Below are 21564 nucleotides of genomic sequence, written 5' to 3'. Positions count from 1 at the left end.
TGAAAATAAGGGACTGAAATTATACTTGTTTGTTGTTTGTTGTTTGTTTTTATTGTTGTTTTCTGTGTAATATTTGAAAATGTAATAAATATCTTTAAAAAAAAAAAAGGTGCAGGAAAAGAGATTATCTGTGGGGGCCCATTTACATATGCAAGCGTTCACAGTACATAGGAGCAAATGAAGCAGGGAAAAGCAGACCCAGTCAGGATAATGAAGTTTTCTACATAGGCCAGGACATGCCGCTCCTTTTAAAAGCAAGTGTTTTCCTCCTCTGTATAACTCTACTCCACTTGTACTTTGTGCCCTGCCTTCCACATACATTGTGATGAAAGGGTCATGAGCCCCAGAATTGCACTCAACCTTGCTGTGTTAGTATAGGTTCTGCATTTGGGGATGAGCACTGTTTGCAAATGCCTCATTCCTAGTGAGTCCATCTCGGACCTTATCAAGAACATTTTGAGCCCAGGCTGCTTGGGAATCTTCGCCAACTATAGTACAGTGGTACCTCTGGATGCAAACGGGATCCGTTCCGGAGTCCCGTTTGCATCCAGAAACGAATGCAACCCATGTCTGCGTGTGTCGCAATTCGCCACTTCTGCGCATGCACATGACGTCATTTTGACCGCCTACGCAAGCGGCGAAACCCGGAAGTAACGCGCTCCGTTACTTCCAGGTCACCGCAGCGCGCAACCCGAAAATACTTATCCCAAAGCTACTTCAACCCAAGGTATGACTATTTAAAACAGGAACTACTGACTTGAGTAGATCCCTCTTTATTTTCTAAAATAAATCTGTCCGTGGCCTCCCTTTTTAGCCTTGTACAAACTTCTCTGCAGCTTCCTCCTTTTGTAAGTCTGGTGTGACAAAAGCTGTTAATTTCAACTTGCTTAAGTTTCTGCAGGTATGCCTGTTAAAGGTAATTTATCCCAGAATGTGGGTTTTCTGGGCCCAAAATTTTAGCTGTCCTAATTTTAGGCATAGTATTTGGGCATTGGATTCTGATCAGTGGCTAGGTTGTGTGGTGTCATGCACAGCCTTTTACTGATATTTTAAGTCCAGATGAGGAGTATGTTTTTTTATCGCGAGGGAGCAGGAAATTGACTGTCTCCCGTGAATGGTCCATTCTGCACATGTTTGATTTGAATCTTCTTCTTGACAGGTGTCATTTTTCTGAAAGCATTGAACGTGTGGCCACTCATAAGAATCTATCGCGGTGGCTTTCTCCTGATAGAATTCCTCTTTCTCCTTGGGATTAACACATACGGCTGGAGGCAAGCTGGAGTGAATCATGTCCTCATCTTTGAGCTCAACCCTCGCAGTAATTTGTCCCATCAACATCTCTTTGAGGTAAGTAGTACAATAGGGTGTTGGAGCCCCCTAATTAGCAGTAGATGTTACTGTTGTTTGATCGTCCTGATCTATCATCTTCAAAACAGATTACCTTTCTAGTGTTAATTTTCACAGGACACTTTGTCAGGAATATAGTTACCGTATTTTTCGCTTTATAGGACGCACTTTTTCCCTCCTAAAAAGTAAGGGAAAATGTTTGTGCATCTTATGGAGCGAATGCAGGGGGGAGGCAGGGGGGAAAAGCCCCCAAGCTCTGTGCAGCTCTTGCGGGTTTTTCCCCAGGAGGGAGAAGGGACTGACTGGCCGCATCAGTCCCTTCCCCCACCTCCTAGAAAAGCCAGTAGAAGCCGCACAGCCCCTTTAAAGAGTGTGCGGCTTCTGCGGGAGGTGAGGAAATTCCCCCACCTCCCGCAAAAGCAAGGAGAAGGGCTGGGAGGGGTGTGTGTGTCATATTTTTTTCTTTGATTTCCCCCTCTGAAAACTGGGTGCACCCTATGGTCAGGTGCGCCCTGTGGAGCGAAAAATACAGTAGGTAGATTATTCTTGAACTTGATTATGAATGCAGACAACTTGTAGTTCTTCAGATACTGCCCTAATTGTAAAGCTTTTACCATCCAAATAGAAAATACATTATCCAGCAGGAGGCTGCAGGAAATCCATTGTCTCTTTTCTGCATCAGGAGATAATGCTTTTAAATCCCAAGCATGCTTTTTCAAGGTAGTGTGTGATGATTTTCATTGTGACAAGGTTGGCTGCTGCGAGAATAGGTTGCTGAATTATTAGCCTTGGCCTGATCCAGCATGCTTCTTCTTTTGTTAGCAACCCTGTAGCATTATCCATTGCTGTTGTAGCCCAATGTGAATATAACAACCCCTGCAGTATAGTTCGCTTTTATACCCCATTTTTGGATGGAGGTCTGTGCTGAGTGCCAGCCCTACATTGTAGTCTCAGACAATCGGCCATGTTGGTTTGAATTCCCAGTCAAAAACATATAACACTTATTGGGTTGCAACAAAGGTCAAGCTTCTGAAATTTCCCACTCACACCTTCCTGGTAAAATCAAGCACTCAGTTGCATACAGAAGCTTCGTGCTTTGCTGATTTGCATGCAGACTGATAGCTCCTTTAAATATTAAAACATGAAACTGAAAATGCACATAAAATAAGATGAGCGTCTCGTGCCTTTGATGCCAACTTTTGTTTTTTCAGCCCTCTCAGCTACAGACTCAGTTAACATGCACACCAGGGATACATTGCCGGTTATACTCTAATAGAGAACTTGATTCTCCAAATGCCATTATTTGTGTAGCTAAGATGGCACCACTCACACACTTGAAGGAGATACCAGCAGACTTGTATCTAAGGTCGAAAACCCCTATAATAACAGTCCAGTGAGGACTGAGCATACTCAGTGGGTATGGAATGCCAAATGTTGGAGAAAATTCAAAACATTGGAGAGGGAGAATTGAATGAGCTAGCCAGAATCTTTCAGTGAAATATTCTGTTATGGGTTCTACTTGTTTGTTTCAAGTGGCAAAAAGGGGCTATGCATAGCAGCACCATGCAGCTCCATGTCTAGCAATATTTCTACTGGTAATTATTATTTGAGTAAAAATAAGGCATTTATATATCTAAATCTTACATGTGTACAAAACAATATAATTTCATGTGCTTTAAAAGTTATACATAATACACTTTGTGTAGTCAGGTAACTTAAGTTTGATAAAGTGAGTTACGTACATTAAAAAAAAACAAGACCCCATGTTTTTTTCTAGGGGTTATAACTATCTGGAATCTTCACCTTTATGAAAATATAGTGCTGAACAAATAGTTCAGATTTGAGAATATATTGCTGTTTTACAAATGAATTGTTTGTGTTTTTATTTCATCTGCCTAGGTTGCTGGATTTCTTGGAACGTTGTGGTGCCTGAGTCTGCTGGCATGTATATATGGTCACCCCTATGTTCCTATGCAGGCAAACCCACTTATATTGTATGGATTTATGTTGTTGTTTCTCATAAACCCTACCAAAACCTTCTACTACAAATCCCGTTTTTGGCTGCTCAAACTCTTGGTAAGCTGAGACATGCTCAAAACCCATAAAATAACACCTTGCTTTTCCACTGTAAAAACAGCAGTGACTCAGTGCTGTTGTTCATGTGTGGCAAGAGTCATCTGTCCTACTTATTAATAGGGGCACTTGCACAAAATGCTTGTTAAACATGATTGAGGGTCTCTCTGTGTGTGCAAATGTATGTGCAAATGAGCAAAAGGTTAAGTTGGCACGATACCCTTGGAATAGCAGTCACTGCTGATACCATAACATTCACTTTTGCAAGTAAAAATTAAAACTTTTGTGATATAACAGTTCTGCAGTCATTACTGAAGTAGTAATTCCAGGTATGAGCTAATTAAAGTTTCAGGTTGAAGTTAGAGGTTCTTGTATGAAGAATATTGTACAAACTCTTCAGTAGAAAATGCTGGCGATTTTTATAGTTTTTAAATTATTTAAAGTGTCTGTTTGTACTTGCATGGCCCTATAGTCACACATCCTAGTGACCGTTAAGAAATTGCACTTTGCAGACTCTTGCCTTGGTAATAATAAGAGAACCCTTCTGTCGTGTTTTCACAGGTCTGAAGCTGCAGGGTTGAACTTTGGTCATGTAACAACAGTGGCAATTAATTTCTCAGCTTATTCGTATATGTTACTATGTTCTATGTGTACTAGAGTTTTGGGGGATCTTTAGCAACTGTTGTTTCTCGCAGCTGCTGTGGGCACAGCGGTGTTCCTAGCCCACTTGTGCCCTTGCATCATCTTGTTGTTTCCAGTAGAATGGGACAAGGCATTTGTTCCTGATGCTCTTGGGATGAGAATTTGCGAGAGGTGTCGGATCCAAAAGATATCCAATAGCTTCTCACAGAGCCTCATTCAGAAGCTCCTTCCTAAATTTTCCAGTGGTTTCTTACTGCCAAGCAGTTGCCCAAAGAAAGCATCCTAATCTGGTTTTTGTCTCCGCAGATTAATACTTAAGCCAAGTTCAGATGACTGTCTGTAGATGCATAAATGATTGCTTATGAAGCTGTGGATGCACACATTTCCCTTGCCCCTCCTGTGCTCAAGCTTTAGTACCCAAATCCTGGTGTGTATTAAACTGGAGTTTCCTGTTCAGTTTGAATGCAGGGAACTCTTGAGTTTATGCCACTATCCTTGTTCATTAGCTAAAATTAAGCTCAAGCTACACTGTTTTGGATGGGGTGGCGCTGTGGGTTAAACCACAGAGCCTAGGACTAGCCGATCAGAAGGTCAGCAGTTCGAATCCCCGCGACGGGGTGAGCTCCCGTTGCTCTGTCCCTGCTCCTGCCAACCTAGCAGTTTGAAAGCACATCAAAGTGCAAATAGTTAAATAGGTACCGCTCCGGCAGGAAGGTAAACGGTGTTTCCGTGCACTGCTCTGGTTCGCCAGAAGCAGCTTAGTCATGCAGGCCACATGACCCGGAAGCTGTGCGCCGGCTCCCTTGGCCAATAAAGCGAGATGAGCGCCGCAACCCCAGAGTCGTCCACGACTGGACCTAATGGTCAGGGGTCCCTTTATCTTTACCTTTACCCTGTTTGGTCATAATGTGGAATTCTGAGTTAATGTAAGCCAAAATCTGGATATCAAACACATCCTGTGGTAGAACACAGATCTGCTGTTTTAAGAAGTTGTGGACAATTGTTTGTACACAGCCTTAGTCTGCAGTAAGTGTGTCATGCACACAAATGGGTGTTTTTCATGAAAATTTGCACTTGCTGACTTGAGTTCTGTGCTATTGTTGTTACTAGTTAGCTCAAATGTGGCAGGGATCTAAATGACGATGATCTTGCTGGTTACACATTTGCCAAATGTGTTAGTCTTTTGTTAGGAAATCAACAAGGTATTGATTGGAACATGTCTGAATCTTCAACAATGCAAGCTTTGTTCTGTATCCCCTGCTTGTTTGTGTTGTGTACAACTGAGCATCAAGACTAGATAATCTTGATGTTGCCCTTTTAGCGTTTTGTTGTTACAACTAAGCAGGCAGGAAGAGTTGTAATCTAAGGTAAATGGAGCATGAAATGGTCTAGCTTGAGAGGCGCATAGCTGATTTCAGACCTTGAGGGGGAAATGGGATGCGATAGAGAAAAATCTGTTTTTACTATTAGTTCAAATTCCCTCCAGCCATCATGGTTGAAGAAGTGTCTGACAGCAAACATTTCTATTGGTGGTCCTTGATGCTGAACACGTTTTCTACACTTGGTATATTTGCAGGCAGGATACTCAAACAATATTTCACTATTTACATCACTCACCTTACAAAAAAATATGTGATGTTATTACCAATTTTATTACCAATTGCCAACACTGTACAGCTGCATTTATCCAAAAACTGTATGATGGCCAAATGATTCTATCAATCAGGAACATATAATAAACAAAGGATTTACATAGTTACACTGCCACAGATCTGTCCTATAATGCTGGATAATTTGATCATTTCTATAGAAGAGAACATGCTATCATTTTCTATAACTATGTTTTGTGGTGACTAAATGTGTATGACACTTTTTCTTTTTCTTTTGCAGTTTCGGGTGTTCACTGCCCCCTTCCATAAGGTGGGCTTTGCAGATTTCTGGCTGGCCGACCAGCTTAATAGTCTGGCTGTGATACTTATGGACCTTGAATACATGATTTGTTTCTATAGCTTTGAGCTCCAGTGGGCAGCCAATGATGCATTGCTGGCAGATCCAGGTATGTCAATGAGAAGGGAGCTTCATTAACGGCCATGTGCAGGCAAATTTAGGCTTATTTGCTCAGTGGAAAACCATAACAAATATAGGCATCTGGCATGCAGTCAAAAAACCCCACAACCACACATATTTACTTGGTGTGTGGGAATGGTGTTTGTTTATAGCACCTAATTAGGAACTTAAAGTTTATAGGAAAGTGCTTCTGATAAGCTAGGTTTTAAGGTCCAGTTCAGGGTGGTGGTGTGGTTGAATTGTTGGTGGTATGTTTGCTTCATTTGTTTGCTAAGTTTCCATGCCATGACTTCACGTGATGAGGCATTAATATGAAATGTCCCTGGAATGGAGAAGCATAAGATTAATAATGTTGGGCCATTGCTTGAACCAGAAAGCTACTTTCCTTTGGTAAAATGAGACAGTTTCAAGAGGAAACTACAGGACATATTTTGCCTTGCATTTAGAAGCTTGTCTTTATTTTTGCAGTTGGTCAGATCTGCAACACCTATGCCTATGGAGTGCGAGCAGTTGTCCAGTGCATTCCTGCGTGGTTGAGATTCGTCCAGTGCCTGCGCCGATACCGTGACACCAAGCGGGCCTTTCCCCACCTTGTTAATGCTGGCAAATACTCCACAACCTTCTTTATGGTGACATTTGCAGCCCTTTACAGCACTCATAAAGGTACTGGTTTGAGAGCCTTTGCTGATTGGTTGGATTCTTCTACTTTAAATACCAGCATCTTATTTCTCAGAACAGTTGGCAGTGTATATTTATGAGACATCGAGGAGAAACCATTGCAGAATTCAGGGGGTACAGGTTAAGACTCAATCATATCTTCTGGGGAAATAGTTCACTTGCCTTTCAATCCCCCCCCCCCCATTTCACTATGGACTGTGTTTAAACTTGAGCATGGCTCAATAAAATCAAGTTAGTTCTTCATGCCCACCGTTTAAAACAGTTGTATTTATTTCTCTCTACAATTTCTCTCTTCCCAAATTACTATTTATACAAGACCGTGGTTACTTTACAGATGCTTAATAAGTCCATACTCCCAAGAAGTTTGCAATCAAAGTTTTAACAATGGAGAAACTAAGGGAGGGAAGAGATGAGGGTAGCAGCAGGTGAACATGAGTAAATACAGTTAAATGTCTTTAAAATAGGAATCATAAAATGAATTCTAAATCTATTAAACCTGCAAGTTGGCCCCAGAAAAGAATTATTTGTTTCTCATTAACAATTAAGATCATACCAGAAGTAATTCTGTTGAATTCAATGGAATTCACACTCAGGAAAGTAGGGTTAGGATTGCAGCCTATATTGAATTTATATTTATACAGTCTGACTATCTTAAGCATCTCAGGGAAACTTGTAAACCATCATTGCCATTTCCTATATTGAGGAAAATTTGTGAGGGTAAAAAATGATGGTTGCAAAACATTTCCTATCAAGTTACAGATAGGTAGCCGTGTTGGTCTGCCATGGTCAAAACAAAATAAAAAAATTCCTTCCAGTAGCACCTTAAAGACCAACTGAGTTAGTTCTAGGTATGAGCTTTCGTGTGCATGCACACTTCTTCAGATACACTGAAACAGAAGTCACCGGACCTTTCTATATAGTGAGAAGGTGGGGAGGGGTATTACTCAGAAGGGTGGTGGGAATGGGTGATTGGCAGATAGCTGCGATGAGCCTGTTGACGACTCTTAACGACTGCAATAGGTCTAACAGGAAAAAGCAAGGGGTGAGAAGGTGAAAAATGGCTTTGTCATGTATAATGAGATAAGAATCCAATGTCTTTATTCAAACCAGGTCTCTCCATAGTTTTAAGTTTGGTGATAAGTTGCAATTCAGCAGCTTCTCTTTCCAGTCTATTTCTGAAATTCCTTTGTAATAGAACAGCTACTTTGAGATCTTGTATAGAATGTCCTGGGAGATTGAAGTGTTCTCCTACTGGTTTTTCTGTCTTGTGGTTCCTGATGTCGGATTTATGTCCATTTATTCTTTGGCGTAAGGTCTGGCCTGTTTGTCCAATATAGAGAGCTGAAGGACACTGTTGGCATTTTATGGCATACACAATGTTAGACGATGAGCAATTAAATAGTCCCGAGATGGTATGTGTGATGTTGTTGGGGCCAGTAATGGTGTTGTCCGGGTGTATGTGGCAGCAAAGTTGGCATCTGGGTTTATTGCAGGCTCTGGTGCCAGTGTCCGTGTTAAGTCTGGTTATAGTATTATTGTGGGTTAGGAGTTGTTTAAGATTGGGGGGCTGTCTGGAGGCAATGAAAGGTCTTCCTCCCAGAGCTTGAGAAAGAGAACTGTCATTGTCCAGGAGAGGTTGTAGATCTCTGATGATGCGTTGTACTGTTTTAACTTGGGAGCTGTATGTGATGACTAGAGGTGTTCTGTTATTTTCTTTTTTGGGTCTGTCTTGCAGCAAGTTCTCTCTGGGTATCAGTCTGGCTCTGTTGATCTGTTGTCTAACTTCATCTGCTGGGTATTTTAGTTCTAAAAAGGTTTGCTGTAGATCTCTTAGGTGAGAGTCTCTGTCTGTAGAATTGGAGCAGATGCGGCTGTAACGTAGTGCCTGGCTATATACAATAGACTGTTTGGTATGTTTGGGATGGTAGCTAGAGGCATGTAGATATGTTTGTCGGTCAGTTGGTTTACGGTATAAGGTGGTGTCTATGCGCCCATCCTGTATTTTTATAGTAGTGTCCAAAAAATGTATTTCTTGCATAGATTGATTCATTGTTAGGTTGATGGTGGGGTGAAAATCATTGAATTTCTGGTGGAAGGTGTCCAGGGTCTGTTGACCATGTGTCCATATGATAAAAATATCATCAATGTATCGCAGGTACAAGAGAGGTTTGAGTGGGTAGGAGTTTAGGAAACGTTGTTCTAAATCCGCCATGAAGATGTTGGCATACTGTGGGGCCATGCGGGTGCCCATTGCTGTGCCGCTGATCTGAAGGAACAGGTCATCACCGAATTTGAAGTTGTTGTGGGTAAGGACAAATTGGCAGAGTTTGGTAGCAAAGTCCGCTGTGGTTTTATCTGAAATGGTATTCCTTATAGCTTGTAAACCATCGTTGTGTGGGATAAACTCTGCCAATTTGTCCTTACCCACAACAACTTCAAATTCGGTGATGACCTGTTCCTTCAGATCAGCGGCACAGCAATGGGCACCCGCATGGCCCCACAGTATGCCAACATCTTCATGGCGGATTTAGAACAACGTTTCCTAAACTCCTACCCACTCAAACCTCTCTTGTACCTGCGATACATTGATGATATTTTTATCATATGGACACATGGTCAACAGACCCTGGACACCTTCCACCAGAAATTCAATGATTTTCACCCCACCATCAACCTAACAATGAATCAATCTATGCAAGAAATACATTTTTTGGACACTACTATAAAAATACAGGATGGGCGCATAGACACCACCTTATACCGTAAACCAACTGACCGACAAACATATCTACATGCCTCTAGCTACCATCCCAAACATACCAAACAGTCTATTGTATATAGCCAGGCACTACGTTACAGCCGCATCTGCTCCAATTCTACAGACAGAGACTCTCACCTAAGAGATCTACAGCAAACCTTTTTAGAACTAAAATACCCAGCAGATGAAGTTAGACAACAGATCAACAGAGCCAGACTGATACCCAGAGAGAACTTGCTGCAAGACAGACCCAAAAAAGAAAATAACAGAACACCTCTAGTCATCACATACAGCTCCCAAGTTAAAACAGTACAACGCATCATCAGAGATCTACAACCTCTCCTGGACAATGACAGTTCTCTTTCTCAAGCTCTGGGAGGAAGACCTTTCATTGCCTCCAGACAGCCCCCCAATCTTAAACAACTCCTAACCCACAATAATACTATAACCAGACTTAACACGGACACTGGCACCAGAGCCTGCAATAAACCCAGATGCCAACTTTGCTGCCACATACACCCGGACAACACCATTACTGGCCCCAACAACATCACACATACCATCTCGGGACTATTTAATTGCTCATCGTCTAACATTGTGTATGCCATAAAATGCCAACAGTGTCCTTCAGCTCTCTATATTGGACAAACAGGCCAGACCTTACGCCAAAGAATAAATGGACATAAATCCGACATCAGGAACCACAAGACAGAAAAACCAGTAGGAGAACACTTCAATCTCCCAGGACATTCTATACAAGATCTCAAAGTAGCTGTTCTATTACAAAGGAATTTCAGAAATAGACTGGAAAGAGAAGCTGCTGAATTGCAACTTATCACCAAACTTAAAACTATGGAGAGACCTGGTTTGAATAAAGACATTGGATTCTTATCTCATTATACATGACAAAGCCATTTTTCACCTTCTCACCCCTTGCTTTTTCCTGTTAGACCTATTGCAGTCGTTAAGAGTCGTCAACAGGCTCATCGCAGCTATCTGCCAATCACCCATTCCCACCACCCTTCTGAGTAATACCCCTCCCCACCTTCTCACTATATAGAAAGGTCCGGTGACTTCTGTTTCAGTGTATCTGAAGAAGTGTGCATGCACACGAAAGCTCATACCTAGAACTAACTCAGTTGGTCTTTAAGGTGCTACTGGAAGGAATTTTTTTATTTTATTTCCTATCAAGGTAGGAAAAGATCCCTCCCCTCATATGTTTTTGCTGTGAACAAAAATGGTCTAGCTGCTAGATATTGAAAAAAATTAACAATGGTTCAATGTAATTTGTATGTTTTGTAATTAACCACCTTTTTAGGATGGGCGTTGACAGTGCTGGATAAAACTGAAAAGTGACCATAATCGTATGAGTGTTGAGAAATGTTCCCAGTGCCTTTTGACTTCCAGGTGTAATTTTTACTCAGAATGATGGGCAATTTCTTCCAAGCCATTAATCTGGAGATTGAGGTATCTGAACCAACATGTTTCCACATCTCCGTGGAAACCACAGTGATTTGCTTTTGCTGTTCTTGCAGAAGAATAAGGCTTTTTCTTCCTTGTGCTTTAGGCAGTCACAGTGCTTGTCTTTGTTCTTTCCCCCTCAACTCCCATATGAGTCAAGAGATTTCAGACTGTCTTTAAAACACATGCTGATTTAGCCACACATGTAGGCAAAAGTGCATGTTTTGAGTAACCTGCACGCTTGTAGGTACAACATAAGCAGAATTTGAGCTGCAGAATATCAACTTTTTAAAATAGCCCTCCGGTAAGCTTCTAAATCTCCTCCTCCTCTTCAGGTTCAGCACAACAAATTGTGCCACCTAAAGCAGGGGGGTGGCTCCAACCACACACATAAAACACACACACACCAAGCACAGCCACACACTCTTTTATTTCTGCCCTCTGACAGTCCCCATCTCCTATTCGCAGCACCAGTGCTGTCTTCTTCTGTGGGGCTTGTCTGGGGAAGAGGGAGTTTTGACTTTAGCACTAGAACCTTGGTTATGGAGTTAAGAATAAAAAAAATCCCTGTCCTTTCCACTCATAAATGTGCACAGCACATTTCTTTAGGGTGTGCACCCAGATAATTATTTATTTCAACAGAGGAAGGAAAGGGGGCGGGAACGACAAGACAAACAAGTAGATAAAGAGGCAAAAAAACTAACAAAACGACCACAACAAGAGTGGTCAAGAAGTCAAAACAGGAGATTTTCCTGCAGAGAAAAATGCCCAAGCTAAGCTGACTAGAAGCAGGACAGATTTGAAGTGTGGAATGGCTTCTCCCTCTTCCTTACTTGCATGCCACAAAAGTAGCCCCTCGCTCCCAACTCTCTCTCTCTCCACATAAGTGACAAACAGCTCATAGCAACTGAGGGAGTTGGGTTGCTGCTCTTTCTTCTCATTTTGGATGTTTAAATTTCTATTTTCTTAGCACTGCAGTGTCACAGAAGACCGGTTTATACAACAAACTATGTGGCATTTAATATTCTGTGACTGACACGGTTTCACAATGTATTTTTGTACAGATTTTGCATTGCTGCCTGAAAAAATACTCAGTTGGCTGCCGTTTCATAGTTTTCCAACTTAGGCTTCTCAAAAGCTTTGGGATAAATGTTAGGTCTAATATTTGCCTGAAATAAATGTCATCAAAATTGGTTAAGCTGCTGCTTAAACAGCTAGTTTAAGGCGATGTTTTTAGTCATATTGACTGCCACTCTTGGCTTTAGGCTTCAAAGTTGGATTCCTTAAGTATAGATAGATTTGTCTTCAGCGGGTCAAAACATATCAGGACTCAAAAACAAAACACATTTCCCTCAGGTAGTCTCATAAGTTGGGAGATTCCTCTGATTAAGAGGAATCATTCCAATAATAGAGCATCTTTAGCTTATTTTATTGTAATTGAAAGCTCCATTATAACGTGTGCCTTTTGAGCTGCGTTCATATCTGTGTTTCTTTAGCCTGATTAGCCAGAAACTAATAGCCTAGTTGAAGAATTGATGCTTTTGAATTATGGTGCTGGAGGAGACTCTTGAGAGTCCCATGGACTGCAAGCAGATCAAACCTATGCATTCTTAAGGAAATCAGCCCTGAGTGCTCACTGGAAGGACAGATCCTGAAGCTGAGGCTCCAAGACTCTGGCCACCTCATGAGAAGAGAAGACTCATTGGAAAAGACCCTGATGTTGGGAAAGATGGAGGGCACAAGGAGAAGGGGACAACAGAGGATGAGATGGTTGGACAGTGTTCTCGAAGCTACCAGCATGAGTTTGACCAAACTGTGGGAGGCAGTGGAAGACAGGAGTGCCTGGTGTGCTCTGGTCCATGGGGTCATGAAGAGTCGGACACGACTAAACGACTAAACAACAAGAACAATAGCCTAGTTCAGAGCTGGTAGTGAAATACCACGGTAGTACCGATAGAGGGAAGCACCCCAGGTCGTCAGTGTGGTATAATAGGGAGAAATGGAAGGTGATGTGAAATTGGGAAGTCAGCCCTTTGCCATTAAGAATGGATGTGCTTCTAAAGGGACGTTAGTGTGAAAACCCGGGGAGGGGACCTTGTTGCTTACTGCTTGAATTGTGCAAAAGAACAGGCCTGTAATGGTTGCCATGGTGACAGAAGTATGTTCATTATTTTTTCAAAGGCCTCCCACCCCATTACGCTCTTATATGCAGTTGCTAGCTTCAGGGAGAAGGGGGAGGGGGGCTCCCAGCCACCAGCCTAGAAACCAATAATCCTCTTTATGGAAGGTCAGGTTGCTGTTGGCTGCCATCATCTCTTTGTGTAGGAGCCGCTGAACATGTTACAGCTGTTCTGGTGGGATTGTTTTCCTTCATTGATTGTTGCAGTCAAGGAAATTTCTGGCTTTTTCCCAGAGTCTGATTCTCACGCACATATTTATATAGATTAGCTAGACTCCTTTGGGACAGAGTTTTGAACAGCCACATCAAGCACTTAAGCTGCATTATCTATGGCAGCCATCCAAGCACATTTATGCGTGTAATTGTGACTGAAATTAGTAGGACTTGCTGCATATCATGCGTTTAGCCTGGGTTACTGGAAAGTTTTACCCATATGAGCTCAAGGGGAGATAATTCATTGTGTAGGATATTAGCAGTTCTTTTTTTGAAACTTGTTGCTTCTGGTAAAACATTTACTCTTCAAAATCAACAGCCAAGGTTGTAGTGTGCTCCCTTCTCATTCAGCCTTGTAACTAAAACATGTCAATGGATATGAATCCCTCTCAAACCATTACTTGTAGGGATAGCATTCTACTAGATGTTGTTGTTTTGTTTGTATTCCCCAATATCCTGAGCTGCGGAACGTTACACAGGAGCCTCAATTATTGTGATTTTTTCAATAGTTTCTCAGAAGCTTTCTAAGAGGAGGAAAGCAGAGAGGGAAGCACATATGAAGTGCTAGAAATCCTAAAGTCAGACAGAAATTTATCTTGTAAATTTCCCATCCAGCTTCAAACTCTAAACCATTTATTTGACCAAACTGAAACCACACAAATCATTCATTTTACCTCCCACCGGGCCAAATCTATGTATCTCAAGTACCTTGGATCTCAAACTCCTCGGCTCCCGAACAAATCGGCTCCCGAACAATTGAAACCCAGAAGTGAGTGTTCTGGTTTTTGAGCGATTTTCGGAAGCCGAACATTCGGCACAGCAGGATGCTCCCAATTGGAAGCCACGCCTCGGTTTTCGAATGGTTCTGGGAGTTGAACAGACTCCCGGAAATCATTCTGTTCGAGAAACAAGGTACGACTGTACTAGTTTCTGACTTAGTAACTTGTGTTGTTAAATTGCCATCTGCAGATAATTACTACATATAATATAAGAGGACAAATTTCTACTGTTGCTTCTACTTTATACTGGCTTTGTACTTCCTTCTGCATATGTTGATTATCTTCTTAAATAAATAATCAGGAATGTATGCATTCTGGATAGCTCCCTTTTATATTTTTTGAAGCAAAGTCTACTCTATACGGCTGCGGGGGAAAGTTTGACTGACTGGGTGATAATCAACTGCCTTGTCTGGTCCGCACAAGAACTTCCATTGGCAGTGGGACTTCCCTTCTCTCTCTCCCTCCCCACACCCCTGCACCCTTCCCACATCTGCTCCAGAGGGTTGAAGGACCATCTAGAACAGATTTAGGGCCAGGGGAAAGAGGGCGGGGTGAAATCCCATTGTAGAAGCAGAAAGCCTTTGCATTGAGAGGCCACCTTACTTTGAATACATGCCACTGTCCCGCATGGTTGTGGATGAGAAAATGGGGCTTTCATTGTTTTGTGGGTGCTCCCCCCCCCCATAATCTGTTGCCAAATAATTCTGAATTATTTTAAAGCACAGATGAGCTGCTTATTCCAAAACCAGTCAAATTGAAAATTTGAGCGACTGCCTTGACTTTGATACATTTTTAAAAAGATCTAAACAATAGAAGTGAGATGTCAGCAACTTGAAAATATACTAAATCATCCCAGATCTATTTCAGGCTGTTGCATAACCATCTATTTTTTTCATTAAATGGGTTCCAGCAACCAACAGTAATTAAGATGGGGAGAATCTCTTAACCAAACAGCTTGATTAAGTTAGCTATTACAACATCTATAAGTGAATTACCTTTTTCATCTCTTAAATTGTGTGGCCTTTTCTTAACACCTTATCTATTATAATAATTATGAATGATTATACAAACTTAACTGGAAGAATTAAGTGCTTTGGAAACTAGCACCCTCGAAAGCAATGGCTTTCAAACTGTTCTGAAGAAACCTGGGACTCTCAGGAGCTTGTCAGGGTTCCTGAATGAAAAAATAATTTGCCCACATGTTATTTACTCAATAATAAACAGGGCCAGAGGAGTATTCGATTTCTTCTGAGTCACTCCCTTAGTGCACACAAGGCAACAGTGAATTCAAACCAATTACTTACAAGCCAATAAAGGCACCCAAATTTTTTTTCTGTGAGATCTCTCTGATATTTATTCAGAATGTTTATATTCTGCTTTACAGCCTCAGGAGGCTCTCAGAGCAACTTTTAAAAGATTTGCACAATACAATTGCATTCAAGAAGATAAGTGCATGTTGTTTATATTGTAAAATTTATATACCACTTGATAGTTTATTAAAAAAAACCTCACAACCACACTTCAAAATATAAAAAGATAAAAGATAAAAAGCTTTTAAGGTTTTTAAATATTTATTGTGTGTTTTTAGTTGTATCTGTTTTAATTTTTGCTGTGGGCTGCCTTGGGTCCTGCCCTGGGAGAATTATGGGCCATTAAATACATACATACATACATACATACATACATACATACTCATACCGGCAGCCAGTGTGCTCAGCTATTAGTTCCCATCAGCACCCTGGCTACTGCATTCTGTACTACTTGAAGCTTCCAACCAGTCTTCAAGGGGAGCCCCATATAGAGCACCGCACAATTGTACTAGGTGTGGGTCACTGAAGCCAAGCCGACTATCCAGTAACAGCCATAGTTGGTGAACTATAGGGAGCCAGAAATAGGCACTCCTAACCAATGAAGACATGTGTGCCTCAAGCAGCTGCTGAATCAAGAAACTCCCCCATGCTGTGGACCTGATCTCTCCAAGGAAATGGCATCCCATCTGGAATTGGTTATGTACTCACTTCCCAGACCTGAAAGCTTGTGACCCGTAGCACCTCCATCTTGTTTGGATTTAGTTTCACTTTACTAGCCCACACCCAGCCCACTGCAACCTTGAAGAAGCAGTCTAGCACCTGCACAGCCTCTCCTGGTTCAGATGGTATGGAGAGATAGAGCTGTGTGTCGTCAGCTTAGTGATACATTACAGTGGTGCCTCGCAAGATGAAAAGAATCCGTTGCGCGAGTCTCTTCGTCTTGCGGTTTTTTCGTCTTGCGAAGCAACCCTGTTAGCGGATTAGCGCTATTAGCGGCTTAGCGGCTTAGCGGCTTAGAAAAAGGGAGAAAAAAGCAAAAAAAAATCGCAAGACTCGCAAGACGTTTTCATCTTGTGAAGCAAGCCCATAGGGAAATTCGTCTTGCGAAGCACCTCAAAAACGGAAAACCCTTTCGTCTAGCGGGTTTTTCGTCTTGCAAGGCATTCGTCTTGCGGGGCACCACTGTACTCCAAAATCCCTGACCACATCCCCTGATGGTTTCATATAGACATTGGAACGGCATGGAGGACAGTATTGGCCTCATGGGACACCACAAGTTAACTTTCCTGGTGCAAAGTAATAGTTTCCCATTGCACACTAGAAGTCACCTGGAAGGCAGTAGCAAAACCACTGCAGTACCTCCAACTCTCAGCCCACAGAGCCAATCCGGGTCCCTAGTATCAAATGCCACATCAACAGAGTAGCACTTCCCACTGTCTCTCTTCCAATGCAAAGTTCATCAGCCAGGTCAACCAAGGCAGTTTCAGTGCTATATCTGGGCCTGAGCCCATATGGAAAAGTTCCAGATAATTCACTTATTCTGAGAATGCCTGTACAGTGGTACCTCAGGTTAAGTACTTAATTTGTTCCGTAGGTCCGTACTTAACCTGAAACTGTTCTTAACCTGAAGCACCACTTTAGCTAATGGGGCCTCCTGCTGCTGCTGCGCCGCCGGAGCCCGATTTCTGTTCTTATCCTGAAGCAAAGTTCTTAACCTGAAGCACTATTTCTTTGTTAGCAGCGTGTGTAACCTGAAGCGTATATAACCCGAGGTACCACTGTAGTTGAACTGCGACCACTCTCTTGAACACCTTGCCTAATGCGGAAATATTAACAGTTGCATAATAGTTCTTCAAAAATTCCTGGTCCAGGGAGGTCTTATTAAGGAGAAGGAGAACCCCTGCCCCTTTAACGGGGCGGGGGGGCAATACCTTCCCCACCTGCATTGGGGCATGAACCCCACCTGTTAACCTTCTCTGGCTTGCCTCTGTGAGCCTGATGGGCAAGGAACAAGAAGTTTGGTGATCAGCTGGGCCCCTTCAATAGCTTGTCCATTAGGCTACAATTGAAACAGGAACAGACATTGCTCAGAATATGTCAGGAGGAATCCTAACAATAGTTTCAAATCCCTTCATATTTGGGTGATTGAAGTACCTTACAAGCTTGTCATGGCAGGCTACCACTGATGGTTCAAAATGAACCCTCCTTCTGGCTTGAAGTTACTAGTTTTCTCACTCCCCCTTGATCCAGGTCTCAGTGATGCTTGCCAAGCCAGCCCCCTCATCCACAATCAAGTCATGGGTGATAGATGACTCTTTTTGGACCAAAATAAGCACCACCAAACTAAAGGTTTGATTGACATGCTCCACCAAATTTTGATGGTTGAGGGATAGCATGGAAGAAGTAATGGTTTTAATATATCTTACAACCTGTTCACATGATGGTTTAACTTTGCGGAGGTCATGTTCCTCCATTTAAAGGCCCTGTCTGTGTGTGATAGAAAGGCAACCAAAATGGAAGAAATCCAGGTAGCCAGTTAATTGAAAATAATCACATGATAACATGGCTGTGTGAATCTTTTTTGAATACCAAAAGCTTACTAATTGAGTACTTAATTATGCCCGATGCCCGATGGAGTGAGGCGTAATTTCTGCCTCCTTGCAATGAAATTATTTTCAGCGGCCTTATAGCTCAGGACAGCTGAATTTTAATAGCTGCAAAGCCAGCAAAGTCTGATAAATGCTGTTTATGTTGCTTAATAGGGTCTGCCAATGGACCCTGTGAAGACTTGACAGTACATGTGAACAAGGTGTGAACAGAAAGACCAATGTTTCTGAGTTCTTAGGAATTCAGGAGGGGAAAGGCCTAATCCTTATCAAACACATTGGGGAAGGGGAAAAAAACCTTAAAGCCACTTACTGAACGTAGTAAATTATTTTCAAAGAGCTTAGAACTGCTGGATGTGCAGGCACAAATCCCGTCTTAAAATATATTTTTTTTTAATAAATATTTATTAAGGTTTTTAAATATAAATGCACACATAATAAACATTCTTACTTCTATCACAACAATTTCATCACTTCTTTGGACTCCCTCACGTCTCCCGCTCCCATTTACATCGTTAAAAAATTTTTCCCAAACAAATTATCAACTTGTTTACAATCTCATGTCCACTCATTCAAATATAATCTAGCACTTCTTCCAAAAAATTTTGTATTTTCTTTAGTCTCACTTATCATCAAATTCAAAATCTAATTTAGTGGTGGCCAATTTTTTATAATCTAGCATCCTTCTTAACATTCAACCAAATTACAATGTTTTTGTAAATACATCTTAAATTTCTTCCAGTCTTCCTTAATCCTCTCTTCTCCCAGGTCTCGGATTCTGCCAGTCATCTCGGCCAGTTGCATATAGTCCATCAGCTGCATCTGCCACTCTTCCAGTGTGGGTAGATCTTGAGTTTTCCAGTTTTTTGCGATGAGAATCCTTGCTGCCGTTGTTGCATACATAAAAAATGTTCGATCCTTCTTTAACACCTTCTGGCCGACAATGCCCAGGAGGAAGGCTTCTGGTCAAATCCCGTCTTAAAATAATGGCTTAAATTAAATGTTTCATTTTCTTCTCTACAGGACTTTTAGTAAATTAGCTTAAACATGTGATACCTACGTAACTGTTACATTCTTAGCAGAGTGCCTGTTCATCATCATATTGGGGGTGGGGGAGCAGCAGCAGTTTATAATTATTGAGAATTTGTCCTTGTAAAAAAGGCTAACTTAGGAAAATCCATTTCTTCCCCCTTCTGTTCATTAATTCTGAAGTACACTCTGCTAGGAGGTCGGATACACATGTGCAGTTTGCATGGATGTGGGGGACAGAGGAGTGGAACAGCTACTGAAGCCTCAATCATTCAGAATTTCACAAGAGGCTGAGTGGATGCTGCTTCAAAACAACCTAGAGCTGCTGAACAGGAAGGAAAGGATTAGGTCAGGCATAGGCAAACTCGGCCCTCCAGATGTTTTGGGACTACAGTTCCCATCATCCCTGACCCCTGGTCCTGTTAGCTAGGGATCATGAGAGTTGTAGGCCAAAAAGATCTGGAGGGCTGAGTTTGCCTATGCCTGGATTAGGCAGAAGCCGGGGATGGGAAGAGGAAAATGGCAGAGCATGAGCGAATACTGTAATAATAATAATCAACTCTCAGGAGAACACACACATGGAGAGAGGAAGTGGCACACAGAGAGAGAACCATTTAAAGAGTAAGCAAGCACACCAAGAAAAAGGTTGAAGGCCCCAAAGGCCCTTCACCATGAAATCTTATGCACACAAGGATCAACAGATTTTCCTGTTCTCCTGCTGACTCAGGAAGCTTAGGAAAACCTTTAATATGCTCCAAGAGTCTTGCAAGTCACGTTAGGGTGCATGTTTCCTCCATCATTGCTGTTCCTGCACGGCTTAGTGCTTTCGGGGAAGATGAGATTGGCTGTTGCTCAAACTTCTTTGAGAAAGTGGTAGTTCTGACTGAAGACATAGGTCCATGGCTGCCAAGGCTTCCTCCTCTTATTTTTTGGGAGTTGTGGGTTAGAAGACTTTCTCAAAGGCCACATTTGCATGTAAAGATGAGCCTGACTATTTGGCTTATTGTAGTTTTTAAGGATTCAGCATGGTGATGAAACATGCTATCTTAATTGCTCCCACTTTTCCAGGCAAACTTTTCCAGAGATCATGATATTTCATTAAAAATTATACACTGCTTGATTATAAAAAAATTAAAAACCCCAAAGCTGGTTACAAAAAAGTTAATAAAATTATCAAAACAACATTAATTTAAAACTTTCAAAAAGTTAAAATAACAGTAGACCAAAAACAGATTTGGATGTTTTCTAAACATCCTGGGTAGGCTTGTCTAAAATAGAATGTTTCTAGCAGGCAGTGGAAAATGGCCTGAAGGTACTCGTCTACTCCTGAAGCTAAGCAGGTCTTGCTCTAACCAGGTAAACCATATGTAAGCTTCCTTGCAAGGCAGGGGAAGCTGCAAGTACAGTGATACCTTGGTTTAAGAACAGTCTGGTTTAAGAACGATTTGGTTTACAAACTCTGCAAAACCGGAAATAGTGTCTTGGTTTGAGAACTTTACCTCGGTCCAAGAACGGAATCCGAACGGTGGAAGGGCACCGACGGCGGGAGGCCTCATTAGGGAAAGCGCGCCTCGGTTTAAGAACGGTTTCAGTTTAAGAATGGACTTCCAGAATGGATAAAGTTCTTAAACCGAGGTACCACTGTATAGGTAAAGGTAAAGGGACCCCTGACCATTAGGTCCAGTTGTGACCGACTCTGGGGTTGCGGTGCTCATCTTGCTTTATTGGCCGAGGGAGCCGGCGTACAGCTTCCGGGTCATGTGGCCAGCATGACTAAGCCGCTTCTGGCGAACCAGAGCAGCATACAAAAACGCCATTTACCTTCCCGCTGGAGCGATACCTATTTATCTACTTGCACTTTGACATGCTTTCGAACTGCTAGGTTGGCAGGAACTGGGACCGAGCAATGGGAGCTCACCCCATTGCGGGGATTCAAACCGCCGACCTTCTGATCAGCAAGCCCTAGGCTCTGTGGTTTAACCCACAGCGCCACCCACATCCCTTGGGTGGGTGTATAACAAGTATAACTGTATAACAAGTATTAAATGAGCCTTCTCAGGAGTGAGCCCAAGATCTTTTGCTGCCTGAGACAAAAGGATGAAGTGATGCTTTTCCATGTTCTGTGCACAGAAGTCAGTTGGACTAGCAATTGGATCTTTCTTCAGCACTTGTAAACAAGGCAGTGTCCTCTGCTACACCTCAGAGGTTAGCCAAGGGCAGGGTGCTTGGTACACGTAGCTCTATTCTCCCAGCACCTCCCCATTACTCTTTGCCCCTTAGTATCTGCTGCTTCACTCTTGCCTAGTGGTAGGGCTGGTGCTTTGCATTCCACATTACTGCCTAAAATTAGCAGGATGTGATAAGGGTGCTGGCAGAACTGCTTCTGTCCCCATACAAGGTAAGGTGAAAGTGAATGCAAGAC

At 42.2% G+C, this 21564-nt stretch overlaps 1 protein-coding gene across 1 annotated transcript in view; it reads left to right on the top strand.

The window, feature by feature from the left end:
- Window positions 1-21564, top strand: part of XPR1 (xenotropic and polytropic retrovirus receptor 1) — a 114399-nt gene that overhangs the window by 72218 nt on the left and 20617 nt on the right. Inside the window, exons 8-11 of the mRNA XM_081865157.1 lie at window positions 1160-1347; window positions 3247-3423; window positions 5953-6118; window positions 6598-6792. Of these exons, the coding sequence (XP_081721283.1) occupies window positions 1160-1347; window positions 3247-3423; window positions 5953-6118; window positions 6598-6792 (726 nt within the window). The remainder of the gene's footprint in view (window positions 1-1159; window positions 1348-3246; window positions 3424-5952; window positions 6119-6597; window positions 6793-21564) is intronic.

This window comes from Podarcis erhardii (genome assembly GCF_964252035.2).
Source record: "Podarcis erhardii genome assembly, chromosome: 6".
Lineage (NCBI taxonomy): Eukaryota > Metazoa > Chordata > Lepidosauria > Squamata > Lacertidae > Podarcis > Podarcis erhardii.
This window is presented reverse-complemented; position numbering and strand designations above follow the sequence as displayed.